This window comes from Taudactylus pleione, unplaced genomic scaffold (genome assembly GCF_031769625.1).
Source record: "Taudactylus pleione unplaced genomic scaffold, aTauple2 ptg000080l, whole genome shotgun sequence".
Lineage (NCBI taxonomy): Eukaryota > Metazoa > Chordata > Amphibia > Anura > Myobatrachidae > Taudactylus > Taudactylus pleione.
Window position 1 is genome coordinate 10868625 of NW_028284482.1, and position 13572 is coordinate 10882196.

The 13572-nt window shown below is 43.5% G+C and overlaps 1 protein-coding gene across 2 annotated transcripts in view; it reads right to left on the reverse strand.

Annotated features, from left to right (window-relative positions):
• XRCC6 (X-ray repair cross complementing 6) overlaps positions 1 to 13508 on the reverse strand; it is a 105324-nt gene extending 91816 nt beyond the window's left edge. Inside the window, exons 1-2 of one of the 2 annotated variants that reach the window (XM_088468130.1) lie at positions 13399 to 13508; positions 8691 to 8784 (exon numbers count right to left, since the gene is read on the reverse strand). In XM_088468130.1, the coding sequence (XP_088324256.1) occupies positions 8691 to 8772 (82 nt within the window). In that variant the 5' untranslated portion in view covers positions 8773 to 8784; positions 13399 to 13508. Of the gene's footprint in view, positions 1 to 8690; positions 8785 to 13337 lie in introns of both variants that reach the window. The other variant, XM_088468129.1, reaches the window with a different exon arrangement.
• Positions 13509 to 13572: the final 64 nt, after the last annotated feature.

The window sequence follows — 13572 nt, forward strand, 5'->3', positions numbered from 1 at the left end:
TTGGGATATACTGAACAGAAGAACTGTCAGAAAATCCAAAACGCTGGTAAACCCCTGTGGGCTGAGGACAGTCCCAACAGGAAGAGCCCGAAAAATTGTAAGTGCTGTGATACAGCAAACCTCAGTCCATGCTGAGGCAAGGTCTCTGTAAGTACCCGTAGGCACGCATTCTGTATATCCAGTGATACCATAAAGTCCCCAGGTTCCAAACATAGTATGATGGAGCATAGGGATTGCCTCCTGAGCCCAGGTAGCTTTAGGAACTGGTTCAGGGAATTGAGACAGAGAATAGGCCAAAGAGGACCATTCAGCCACCGCACCAGAAAGAAAGCAGAACAACCAGTCCCTCGCTGAGAAAGTCGTGATGGCCCAATTAGCTCCGCTTACCGCAACAACTGTATAGCTTTCTGGATTTGTAAGGCCCTGTTCGGGTCCGAATAAGGGCCTGCGTACCATCACATGGAAATAGGCCGCCTGAGCAAAGAGAGGGCGTACCCTCCTACCCACGTAGCCGCAGCAACTTGACACTAGTACCGGGCGAACTGAGAAAATCTCCATCTCCCAGTGGTAGGCCTGTCTCGTCAGGCTGAAGATATATCCGTAGGTTCAGAAGCAGGATCGGCTGGCAGTCCAGGCCTGCTTGGTACTGGATATGTCGGCCCTTGTAGAGGCCGACAGTCTATGAAGAAACAGACCTTTAGGCTGACCCAGAGGACAAAAAGACTTAATAGACTTCGTCTGAGGCCCTGTAGTGGGCATAGCTGAAGGCGGTAAATTTGTACTGCCACTGTCAAGGTCAGGACCCAACAAGAACTACTCTATAGATGGTATCTGCACCTCTGCATTCCCAGAGCGCAGCCATAGGGTATTACAGAGGATACAGTCGCAGCCGGAACTCTGAAAGTTAGGAGACTGTTATCCAATATAGGCATTTCCACCTATGACAACTGCATATATTACGTGAGCGACCAAATACATTTGAACCCCAGACGTGTTGGAGGGAAAAAACATTACAAATGCATCAGCTCAGTATGCAATAGTATTAACCAACCATGCTATAACCATGGTAGGATGGGTAACAACCCCTGAAAGCGAGTATACTGATTTCAGGCACAGTTACCACCTAGGGATCGGAAGAATCCGACCACGCAGGAATGGGAGGCGTAGTAACGTCTGTAATCAGAAGAGTAACACGCCCATCCACCCCAGGAGGGGCTCGTGATGACCCCCAGGGAATTTGGGACAGGAGGCCAAACACTGTTGTAATACCTCGTATCTGGCAACAGCCAGAGTCCCGCCATGCGATCTACCCGCTAGTCAGCAACAGGGAACCCGAAGGCACGTAATACTGAGGTTGTATGATACAGGTGCAGGTCAACATTCACTCTAACCAGAATGGACCTGCTACCAGCCCTAAAGCAGGGATAATAATACCTGAAATAGGCTTCCCCCCGTGTAAGAGGGAAAGAGCCCAAAACAGTATCCAGTTCACGGCAGAGCCAACTGGGAAGTAACCACAGGGAGTCAACCACGCCAATTTGCGTTTCGTAGAAAACGACATCCACCCAGGGTAATCCCTGCAAGGGGAATGACAGATTATTGTGGCACCAGGGAGAATTCATATACTCGAAAAAAACCCTGCAGGGAGCTATAGTCTGTGTCACAGGGGAAGAGTGCAAGAAACTGCAAGATACCCTTAGATAAAAAGGGCAGTATGGTGAAGTAACCCCCAGGTGAGGTACTACAATAGGGCCCACCCGGCGATCCGCAATTGAGAGGATCCTGAGAAAACAAACCGCCAAAGGGGGTCGTGAAAGGGGCCGGCACCCGATGACGCCACATACAGAACCCTTTAAGAGTTAAATCCTCCGCACTAACACCTGCAGCACATGGCTTGCAGGATAGTAAAAATGGGTGCAGTATAACGCTCTATCTCCTGGTCAGACATATCTGACCAAGCATTGCGATCAAGCAGCGCTATACTGGTCCTGACTGATACTAAAAATTAGCTGCAGGGACCCATTTTCAGCGTATGCAACACACAGTTCCACTCAAAATATGGCAACGTGCAGCACGCAACAATGTGTGACAAACCTCACAAATATTAACAAGTATATAAATGTGAGGTCTCAGAACCACCCCAAGTACAGCTGTATTAGGGCAGATAAAGAAAAGGGATAGATATACACTGACAGGTGAGAGAATAAAGTACAGACAGTCAGCACTAGCATAAGTCACATACAATGCAGATATATACATATATACATAAAACATGTCATATAATATACTGCACTGTTACACTGCATGCAACTTACCCAGATTCAGTGTCTGGGAAGGCTACAGCGCTGTTTACACTGACCTGATGGTGAGGTACGCAGGGGGACTGGACCAACTGCCATCTCCGGAGATTTCTGCTGCACCACAAAGAAATGGCCGCTGGAGACCTCAGAAGAAGCGTGGCCCGCGGAGGAAGCAGCTCAGCGACGCCAGACTATAGATAATGAAAGGCGCGCTGAGCTGAGGGGAGGAGCCGCTGTAACAGGGAAATAGAATAAAACTATTTGCAATCAGAAATTGCAAATATCCGGGCGCTCAATATCAAAAAGGTAGTAAAATACGTGCCTGCTGCAAGTAATAGGGGTTTTTGCAAAAACCCAGAGACACAAGTCTCCACAGCAAAAACAACATGAAAACAGAATCTTTACTGCGCTAGGCACTATAGGTAGATTGGAATCTATATATCAATATATGGTTTGCTAACTGTTAATAAACAGGAGGCATGTGTTAAAAATTAAAACAAATATTTATTATATACAAATGGATCCACATATAAACATCAAAAATTCAAAAATTGCAACCTAATTGCACATGAATGGATTGACATATAAAATCGCAGAGATCATATGACTCTCTTGCTACGATGTATGAAGAAATAACTTGATACTATATCAATGGGGTTCCACAGCACAACGTTCTAATTGCTGCCAATAGTAATGCAACAGTGTGACTTAAAAGTAACAATTTGTTTCCAGTGAAATCAGCTGAATTCCGCTATTAGTGGATGATCACTCTGGCATCCCAGTGTGATATACAGTCACGCTGAATATGTAGGTGGAATAGGGGAAAGAAATGATAGTACCTCAGCCCTTGGAATGCTGTATCCAAATCAATAGGCGTCCTTGTTTGGCTTGTCCGCTCGCTGTGTGAGCTGCGGCTGGATGATAATCAGCTGCCGTGCAGCGGGATGACAGAGCTGTTCACGGGGCGGTGATTGGGTGGCGGCTGGCGGTGCACTCCGATTGCACAGTGGAGGAGCAGCACCGACCACGGAGCAGCGTCTGCAGACCAGCCGGCGGCGAAATCCAGGAACTCAGCGGGACACCAAAGCATGGGGCGGTACACCTGTCAAACCGTAACGCAGGTGTCCTAAGGCGAGCTCAGGGAGGACAGAAACCTCCCGTGGAGCAGAAGGGCACGACCACGGAGCCGTGTCTGAACACCAGCCGGCAGCGATCTCCAGGAATGGATCGTCACTTTCCAAAAGAACCTCCAAAGTGTAGGTGCAGCAAACGGTGTAGTGCTGTGGATACCTCCAGTGCCTGGGTGATGACGTCAACGCGTTTCGTCCCGTAAAAACAGGTACTTTCTCAAGACTGTGTGCCGGTAGTTTGTGGCACTTCCTTAAATACCTCCAGGCATTGGTCATAATTACTTAATTGATTGAAAACATAAGATACTCATTATCTTCAAACTTTAAGTTACTCCGTATCTCAAGATAGAAATCTATTTATGTTGCATAGAAAGCCTAAGATGCACATTTATTAAACTGCATGTTATCTTAGAAAAATAATAAAATACATATATATATATATATATATATATATATATATATATAACATTTCTAAAAACGCCTCCTGTTTATAATAGTTTAATGATATCACTAATATACTATACTATTAAAGCGACTCTTTATTTTGGCAATTTATTTATTATTAAAGTCCATGACCACAAAACCCATGTTTTTTTGTAAATACTCAATACTTCAGATCATAGAGGTATTCTTTAATGTCTACACCCTTCGCTGGAATATAGATGGTCTATCTGGAACACAGAAATTATCCCATCTAAATAATATATACCTATATTACGTTCACAAAAATTCTGGATGTTGTTTCTCAAGAGAGTTTCCACAGTAAAACATATATATGCCTAACACTACTGATGGGAACTGAAAATTGTGAAAAAGTATGGAAAAGTAAGTGCATAATTATACCATTGTGTATGTACACATATATAGAAATATACATGTGCACATATACACATCTAACCACAAGAAATGAAAACAAATGGAAGAAATAAAATGTGTGTGTTGAATGTCTCTGAGCACTACCCATAAGGAGTAGAAAGTGAACATGTATAATTTCCTGAACCTCTCACATTTACAAATATAAACATCACAGATAATGTATTTAGAATAACTCATACCTCATAAATGCATGACTCATTATATACCCATATAAAAAACTATATATGGGATAAAAATATTGAAATAACAATAAAAATAATTGAAATAATATTTATAATGTAAAAATAAATAATAATTGTGTGAAAACTTGTTAGAGAGATTCAATTCCTAATGATGAAACTATAGGAGATCTTTGATAGAGGCGGCGACAGACGTCCCTTGCCACAACAATTTCTCCTCTCACAATAACATTGGGTTATTAATCTAATCAGTTTAAATTTAGTGTCAATCGAATGAGATGTGATCTAATGCTTCATTTAATCCTGCAGGGTAAAGGGTATCCAACTTGAAGATCCAAGCTGACTCCTTCATACATAATTGATGGAACCTATTTCCCCCTCTTGTAGTGGCTTTAATCTGCTCAACTCCTACAACTGTCAGGCTCGATGGATCACTTTTGTGGCAATTCAAAAAGTGTCGTGAAACACTATGCGTTGATAGTTTATTAATAATGTTGCGTCTGTGTTCCCTGAATCTACATTTAAGTGATCTTGTAGTCCTACCAACATACAGTTGTAGGAGTTGAGCAGATTAAAGCCACTACAAGAGGGGGAAATAGGTTCCATCAATTATGTATGAAGGAGTCAGCTTGGATCTTCAAGTTGGATACCCTTTACCCTGCAGGATTAAATGAAGCATTAGATCACATCTCATTCGATTGACACTAAATTTAAACTGATTAGATTAATAACCCAATGTTATTGTGAGATTGTGAGAGGAGAAATTGTTGTGGCGAGGGACGTCTGTCGCAGTCTCTATCAAAGATCTCCTCCTATAGTTTCATCATTAGGAATTGAATCTCTCTAACAAGTTTTCACACAATTATTATTTATTTTTACATTATAAATATTATTTCAATTATTTTTATTTCAATATTTTTATCCCATATATAGTTTTTTATATGGGTATATAATGAGTCATGCATTTATGAGGTATGAGTTATTCTAAATACATTATCTGTGATGTTTATATTTGTAAATGTGAGAGGTTCAGGAAATTATACATGTTCACTTTCTACTCCTTATGGGTAGTGCTCAGAGACATTCAACACACACATTTTATTTCTTCCATTTGTTTTCATTTCTTGTGGTTAGATGTGTATATGTGCACATGTATATTTCTATATATGTGTACATACACAATGGTATAATTATGCACTTACTTTTCCACAATTTTCAGTTCCCATCAGTAGTGTTAGGCATATATATGTTTTACTGTGGAAACTCTCTTGAGAAACAACATCCAGAATTTTTGTGAACGTAATATAGGTATATATTATTTAGATGGGATAATTTCTGTGTTCCAGATAGACCATCTATATTCCAGCGAAGGGTGTAGACATTAAAGAATACCTCTATGATCTGAAGTATTGAGTATTTACAAAAAAACATGAGTTTTGTGGTCATGGACTTTAATAATAAATAAATTGCCAAAATAAAGAGTCGCTTTAATAGTATAGTATATTAGTGATATCATTAAACTATTATAAACAGGAGGCGTTTTTAGAAATGTTTTATATATATATATATATATATATATATATATATATATATATATATTTTATTATTTTTATAAGATAACATGCAGTTTAATAAATGTGCATCTTAGGCTTTCTATGCAACATAAATAGATTTCTATCTTGAGATACGGAGTAACTTAATGTTTGAAGATAATGAGTATCTGATGTTTTCAATCAATTAAGTAATTATGACCAATGCCTGGAGGTATTTAAGGAAGTGCCACAAACTACCGGCACACAGTCTTCAGAAAGTCTCGGTTTTTACGGGACGAAACGGGTTGACGTCATCACCCAGGCACTGGAGGTATCCACAGCACTACACCATTTGCTGCACCTACACTTTGGAGGTTCTTTTGGAAAGTGACGATCCATTCCTGGAGATCGCTGCCGGCTGGTGTTCAGACACGGCTCCGTGTGCTGCTTTGGTGTCCCGCTGAGTTCCTGGATTTCGCCGCCGGCTGGTCTGCAGACGCTGCTCCGTGGTCGGTGCTGCTCCTCCACTGTGCAATCGGAGTGCACCGCCAGCCGCCACCCAATCACCGCCCCGTGAACAGCTCTGTCATCCCGCTGCACGGCAGCTGATTATCATCCAGCCGCAGCTCACACAGCGAGCGGACAAGCCAAACAAGGACGCCTATTGATTTGGATACAGCATTCCAAGGGCTGAGGTACTATCATTTCTTTCCCCTATTCCACCTACATATTCAGCGTGACTGTATATCACACTGGGATGCCAGAGTGATCATCCACTAATAGCGGAATTCAGCTGATTTCACTGGAAACAAATTGTTACTTTTAAGTCACACTGTTGCATTACTATTGGCAGCAATTAGCTGTAACAGGGAAGGCTGCCTCCCCTGGCCGGCTATTAACCCCCGGGACGCCGGCTCCCTGCACCGATCACTAAGTCCCTGGTGGTCTAGTGGACACACGGGGTATGGGGGGGCCCGCCGCCACTGCCGGCGCCTCCGGTCTGTCCCCAGAGAGGCACAGGACTGCATTTCAAATGCGCGGATCAGATCCGGCAGCAGTCCTGGGCGCCCACAAAGTCCGGCTAGTACAGACTCTGGGGTCCCGCTGAGATCCCCAGATCTGTACTGGCTTCTCAGCGCCGGCGGGGTGACGGAGCGGCAGCTTAGATGTCCTATGGACAGTCCGATGCTGCCGCTCTGAAGAATCCAAAGTAAAAATAAAAAACTTTTCCCTCTAGAAAAAATAAAGCTTAGGGGCTGCTAATCAGCTCCCCACTGCACTAAACGGTGACCCGACTCCGGCCGGGCACCAACTTAAACTGAGGTGCCTGTGGCTTGGGGGTGGGGTTATAGGGAGTGGACCCAGTGTATCCTGGGAGCTAAAAGCTTTAACTGCGTGGTGCCCGGATTTGGTTTCCAACCTATACCCCAAGGTCAACCCTGTGGACCCCCTATGGACCCTGAAGTAGAAGCTGTTCTTAATACAAGGTAGGGTTACCTTCCTAAGGTAGTGTCCAGTTTTCACTTGAATGAAGAAATTGTTGTTCCAGCTTTTGAGGCTCCAGACCTTTCTGTAGGTGAAGCCTCTCTGGATGTAGTTTGTGCTCTCCGTATCCATGTGAAGCGTTCAAACTCTGTTAGAAAATCAGATGCTCTTTTTGTATTATATGGTTTCCACAAACAAGGATGGCCTGCTAACAAGCAGACCCTGGCTCGATGGTTACATATAACTCTCTCTCAGGTGTACAAACAGGCTGATCTCCCTGTCTCAAACACGGTGACAGCACATTCTACTCGGTCTGTAGGGCCATCGTGGGCATTTACTTGTGATACCTCTGCTGAGTAATTGTGCAAGGCAGCCACGTGGTCTTCTGTCTACACCTTTCTTAGGTTTTATGCCTTTGATACTTTTGCCTCTCAGGATGCTTCCTTTCCGCGACAAGTTCTCCTTCCTGCTCAGGAGTGTCCCCCACCCTAGGGGAACTGCTTTAGGACATCCCCATGGTATTCCTGTGGATTCCTATGGACCCCGAAGAAGAAAATTAGAGTTATTGTAGACTTACCTAGATAACTCCTTTTCTTCGAGGTCCATAGGGTCCACAGGGCACCCACCCTGACGCACCTGGCTTCATTGGGTTATATTTTCCGGTCACAGATTCCCTCATCTTATGCAAGAGTGTTTCTGGTGTATGATTGTTCTTCCTTCTCCTGCCTTGAGACTTGTTAACTAAAGTAAAGTCCTATGGTTAGGGGCGAGGTATATATGGAGGAGAACCTGGGACATTCTGGGAGCAGAAGCTTTAACTGTTTGGTGCCTGGTCTTCCAACCATAATATCCCCCATGGTATCCTTGTGGACCTCGAAGAAAAGGAGTTATCTAGGTAAGTCTACCATAACTCTAATTTTTACGGACGGATAGAAATGACAAACATCCGTCTAACTCAGGAACGCTCGGATATGCAAAGATGCGTATGTTCATCGTGGGGCATGCGCATGTTTGCTAAAGCTCACTAGATATGAATGCATTCAAACTTGCATGTGACTCAGAATCAGGACCAATGGGGAAGATTTAATAGTTTTGTGTGCATCTATACGAACAGGCGCCCAACAGAGCAATACAACTGTTGCGCTGTTCGGGCACCTATTAGTATTTCTTTGACATCAGTTCTCTTACCACTATGCTCTGCTTCTCCATCTTCCTGTTCTTCATCTTCATCCTCCTCCTGATTAACATGATAGGATGCCCACTCTGGCATGATTTCAGATGTCTGGAAAGAATGCATACTTTAACCACAATCGTTGATTCATAGGTATTCGGTTATTATTAACCTATATAATATTTGCCTATGGTCTGGTCTGTCTTTGTCATGCACAGACGAATCAAACGCCACTCCACCAAGAATGGACGGTGTGAAAGGACAGCCTGGAGTAAGGGGCAAGACGCGACAATGGCAGGAGCTGGAAATTGTCTGAAAGATGATGTGGCCTGAGGTGTGTGGGGAGATGGGGGGAACCCCTCAACTTGGGCAAATGGCAGACAAATATGCTAGTACTTCTATATATTTGCATTCACTCAAGAATAGTTGCACTTGTTAATCTATCATAGTGCATAAAACACACAAACAAGGGCGTATTCAATTAGAGTCGAAAAGCCGCGATCGGCGCAAGTTTTCTCCAATGCGCAATTTTCGCCTGTTTTCAAAGTATCGCCGTATTTAATTCCAGGACGTTTTTGCGTAGGCGAAAACTCCATAGGCATAGACAGGCGAAAAAGTTTCTCTAGCAAAAGGCAGGAGAAAAGCCGTGCAAAGGTACAAATGGGGGACAAGGTTCAGAACCCTTTGGACACCCCCCTAATGAATAATTAGGCAAGAAGGTAAAAAAATTATTTAATTCACCCCAAAAAAGACATATCACTCTTGGGGTGAAATGCAAAAAGTGTTTGAAAATTGGGTTAAAGTACTGGGAAGGGTATTTTGGGGTGCTGTATGGATGGGACATGTGATTTTAGGGTTGCAGGAGGCTGCAGCAGGTGTATTTTTATAATTTTTTTATTCTGTACTTTACAAACCTCAAAATATACTAATATCCATTTACATGTATCCCCAATTTAACTACAGCAATTTTTCATAAAAGACATTGCTTAATATAATTTTTCCACACTTATGCAAATAAGCATAAAACAGTCCTTTGACTTAAAATAAGATCCCTAATTACTTTTATTATAGCTAATAATAATACACTTCTATAATGATTCCCTGGGTGAGTTAGGCTTTATTGGGGGTACAGACTGATTTCCCCCAAAAAAATTACCTTTTTGCCGGTTCCGCTAGTCGCTGCATTCACCCATTGCGTTTTCGCCTGATTTACAAGTGAATAGTGCAAAAAGCGGGTGCGCGCATTGAGTAAGCAGGCGAAACCTTCACCTGAAAACACGCGAATAAGGCGAAAACATCGCGTTTATCATGGCTTTTTGCCCCTAATTGAATTTGGCCCTAAGTCACACACAGATATACAAGTGTTGCATATCAAATAAATCAGTACAGTCTGCTGATACCTTCTAGTCGCATCACGACTTAGGGGCGGATTGAATTAGCCACGAAAAGCCGAGGTCGGTGAAAAGCTCAATGTTTTCGCCTGATTCGCCTGTTTGGACGCAATGTTTTCTCCATGCGCTTCCCCGCTTTTCACGCCCTATTCAATTCCGAAACAGGCGAAAACACGGATAGGCGAATGTAGTGAATAGCGAAAAGGACAGCATATTTTTGGGGAAATCGGTCCTAATAAAAGTATTTAGTGATCTTATATTGAGTCAAAGGGCTGTTATATGCATATTTGTATAAGTGTGGAAAAATTATATAAAGCAATGGGCCTGATTCAGACCCACTCGCAAGCGGCTGTCCGCTCGCAAGTGGGTCGATGTTGTGCTCTGCGCATGCGCACGACGGCGGGAGCTCCGTCGTGCGCATGCGCCAGACGCGACGAGCGAAGGACTTTCCTTCGCTCGTTGTGTCTGATCAAAGGGGGCGTGCTGTCGATGTTGATTGACAGCACGCCCCCTTTGGTGGGCGTGCTGTCGATGTTGATTGACAGCACGCCCCCTTTGGTGGGCGTGCCGGGGGCGTGCCTCCCTGACGGGGGCGTTCCCACGGGAACGCCTCCCGTCAGAAGCCGGCCCACTGACATCACTAGTGATGTCAGTGGGAGTGATTTTGGCTCTGATAGAGCCAAAATCACTCCGGGGCTTGCGGTTGAAAACCTCAACCGCAGGCTCCGGCTCACAGTTTCGATGGTCGCGATGGTCAAGACCATCGCGGCCATCAAACTGCACGCTCGTATAGGCTGTGGGTGGTGATCCACAGCTATACGAGCGTCCAGGAGGACGCTCCATTTTTATGGAGGGCGGCCCTCATTCAGAGCGTGCGCTCTGCTCAGAGCGTACGGCTCTGAATGAGGGCCAATGTTTTTTGTGAAAACTAAGTACCGTAGTTAAATTTGGGGTACATGTAAATGGGTACTAGTATATTTTGGTGTCTCTAAGGGGCATATTCAATTAGACGCGAAAAGTCGGAAAGGTTTCGCCTGCTGTACTTTTTGCCGACGTCGCCTGTTTTGGAGGCAAAAACTTTTCGTGCACGGCCCCGCTTTTCGCCTTCTTCAACTCCAAAGACGTGAAAACGGGACCCGGCGAAACGCAAACAGGCGAAAAGTGCTGTCAGATTTGTGGAAATCAGCCTGACACCCAACAAAAGTTGCACTAACATTGGGGATCAATGTAGTTGCCCCCGAATATCCCTACTGAAGCTATTTGGGGTACTTAAATGCTCTCATTAGCTGCTAATTAGTGTCTTTGCACAAGTGGTGAAGAATAGCATTTAGCGGGGTTTTTTGGTGAAAATAACTAGTCCCAGCAAATTTGGGGTACATGAAAACGGGTGCAAGCATGGTTAAAAATCGCAAAAGTGAAGTTTAAAAAAAAAAAAAAAAAAGCACCTTAAGCAAGCACCTGCAATCAAAAACAACACCACCCCCATACTTGCAGACCCCCTCAAAAGCTTATTTGGCTACTTTTTGAGTTTGTACCCTAACTTTGTACTTTTTGCTCCATTTTTCATTGTCATTTTTTGGGGTGTTCAATTTTTTTTTTAGAATTATTTTGACGCAAGTAACCTTTGGGGACCTGTCCAAAGGGTGCAGGGTGGTTTCCTCACCTTTGCACCCCAAAACCGCAATTCTACACTTTTTCTCCGCCTGGTTTCATAGGCGAATCTTTTTCGCCTATACCAATGCATTGACTTTCCGCCTAGGCGAAAAGTCTTTGGAATTGAATACGGGGATAAGTTTTCGCCAGGCGAAATTACGTCATCGGTGAACCTTTTTTGCCGAAAAAGGCTTAGCACGGCTAATTGAATATTCCCCTAAAGTAAAGATTTACAAAAAAAAAATCTAAAAAAAAATACACCTGCTGCAATCCTAAAAACACCTATCTCAACCTTATAGCCCCCAAAAATACCAGGCCCACTACTTTTTACCCATTTCTTAACACTTTTTACATTTTCGACCTAAAAATTGTTTTGGGTGAATTAAGATAAATTTTTATTTTTTTTCCCAATTAGTCATTAGGGGGGTGTCCAAAGGATTCTGAACCAAGTCCCCACGTTTGTACCCCAAAATATGGATTTTGCACTTCTTTTCTCCTGCCTGTTGGTGGAGAAGCTTTTTCGCCTGTTTCTGCCTAAGGAGTTTTCGCCTGGAATTGAATACGTCGATACTTTGAAAACTTTTCACAGCTAATTGATTTCGCCCCTAAAACGCATTTTTGTCGAAAGAGACGCTAGCAGAGTAGCACGGGACGGGCTTGGCAACTCACACCAGGCAAGTTGCGCTGCGTGGCATATTGAGGCTAGATGTATGAGGACACATCTGAAAGTGAATGCAGCAAATTATACAAAGTGAGAAAACACAAGATCTGCATAGTGGTTTAAAAAGTTAGAAGACAGCACTTTTTCAGGTGATAAAATATGCAAATTAAGGGGGTGGAGCTTTTCATATTGGTGGGCATAGCTGTGCAAACCAGCACAATGACATGTTTATACTGCTCTTACATGATCGGTTGCTTTGACAGTCTGTTGGTTAGTAAATCAGCTCCTAAGCCTTTTACTGTACAACTGAAGGAAGATTTCTTAAATATTACCAGTTATGTGGCTACACAAGGATTAGGCAACATGTTACTTTCTAGCTGTTATAGAACTTCCAGTACTAAGGACCTTATTTATCAAAGACTTATCGATCACAATGAGTGATAAAACTTGTTGCGTATGATAAATGTTGCTCCAGCCAATCAGCTCCCATCATTTTTCTAACAGGTGACAGTTGGGAGCTGATTGGCTGGAGCACCATTATCATACGCAACAAGTTTTATTAATCCTGCATTATAACTGTGTATATAAGCTGCTTTTAGTATTTTCCACAATTAGTTTTTCTTGAACATCAAAATAAACATGACATTTGCAGGCACATTTTAGAATTGAGCTGATGCAGTTTCCTCCCGTGCTAAGGCTGGTGTAGAGCAGGTGGAGCTACTACAGGCTAGAATGGCAAATCTCCATGGAATGTAGAAACCATTTGGAAGGTGCGGAACATTGGGCTCGTTTACTGTATCTGCACAGCACCACCACTGCTAAACCTGCCCAGTGATGTGGCCAGACGAGAATAAAGCAACATGTCCGGACTGCTACAGAACTATGTCCCAACAATCCATGGCAGGAATGCTGGCGCTTGTAGTTCCACAGCAGCTAGACAATCGCGGATAATAAGTCACCTCGGTTCTCGCGCTGTAAGATATAATACACTGTAATATAGGCAAATAGCTCCCGCCTCACACTCAGCCGCCACAACTTCTCCTCCTCGGTATTTGCGTTCCAGCTTCCTGAGTCACTTTAGTGACGTCATGCACTATACGTCATTCTCCAGCGCTGCAGCCCTGAGGGGCGTAACATGATGGATCAGCATGTTCTCTTAGTGACACAGCAGCGTCCTTATTGGTAATGACATGG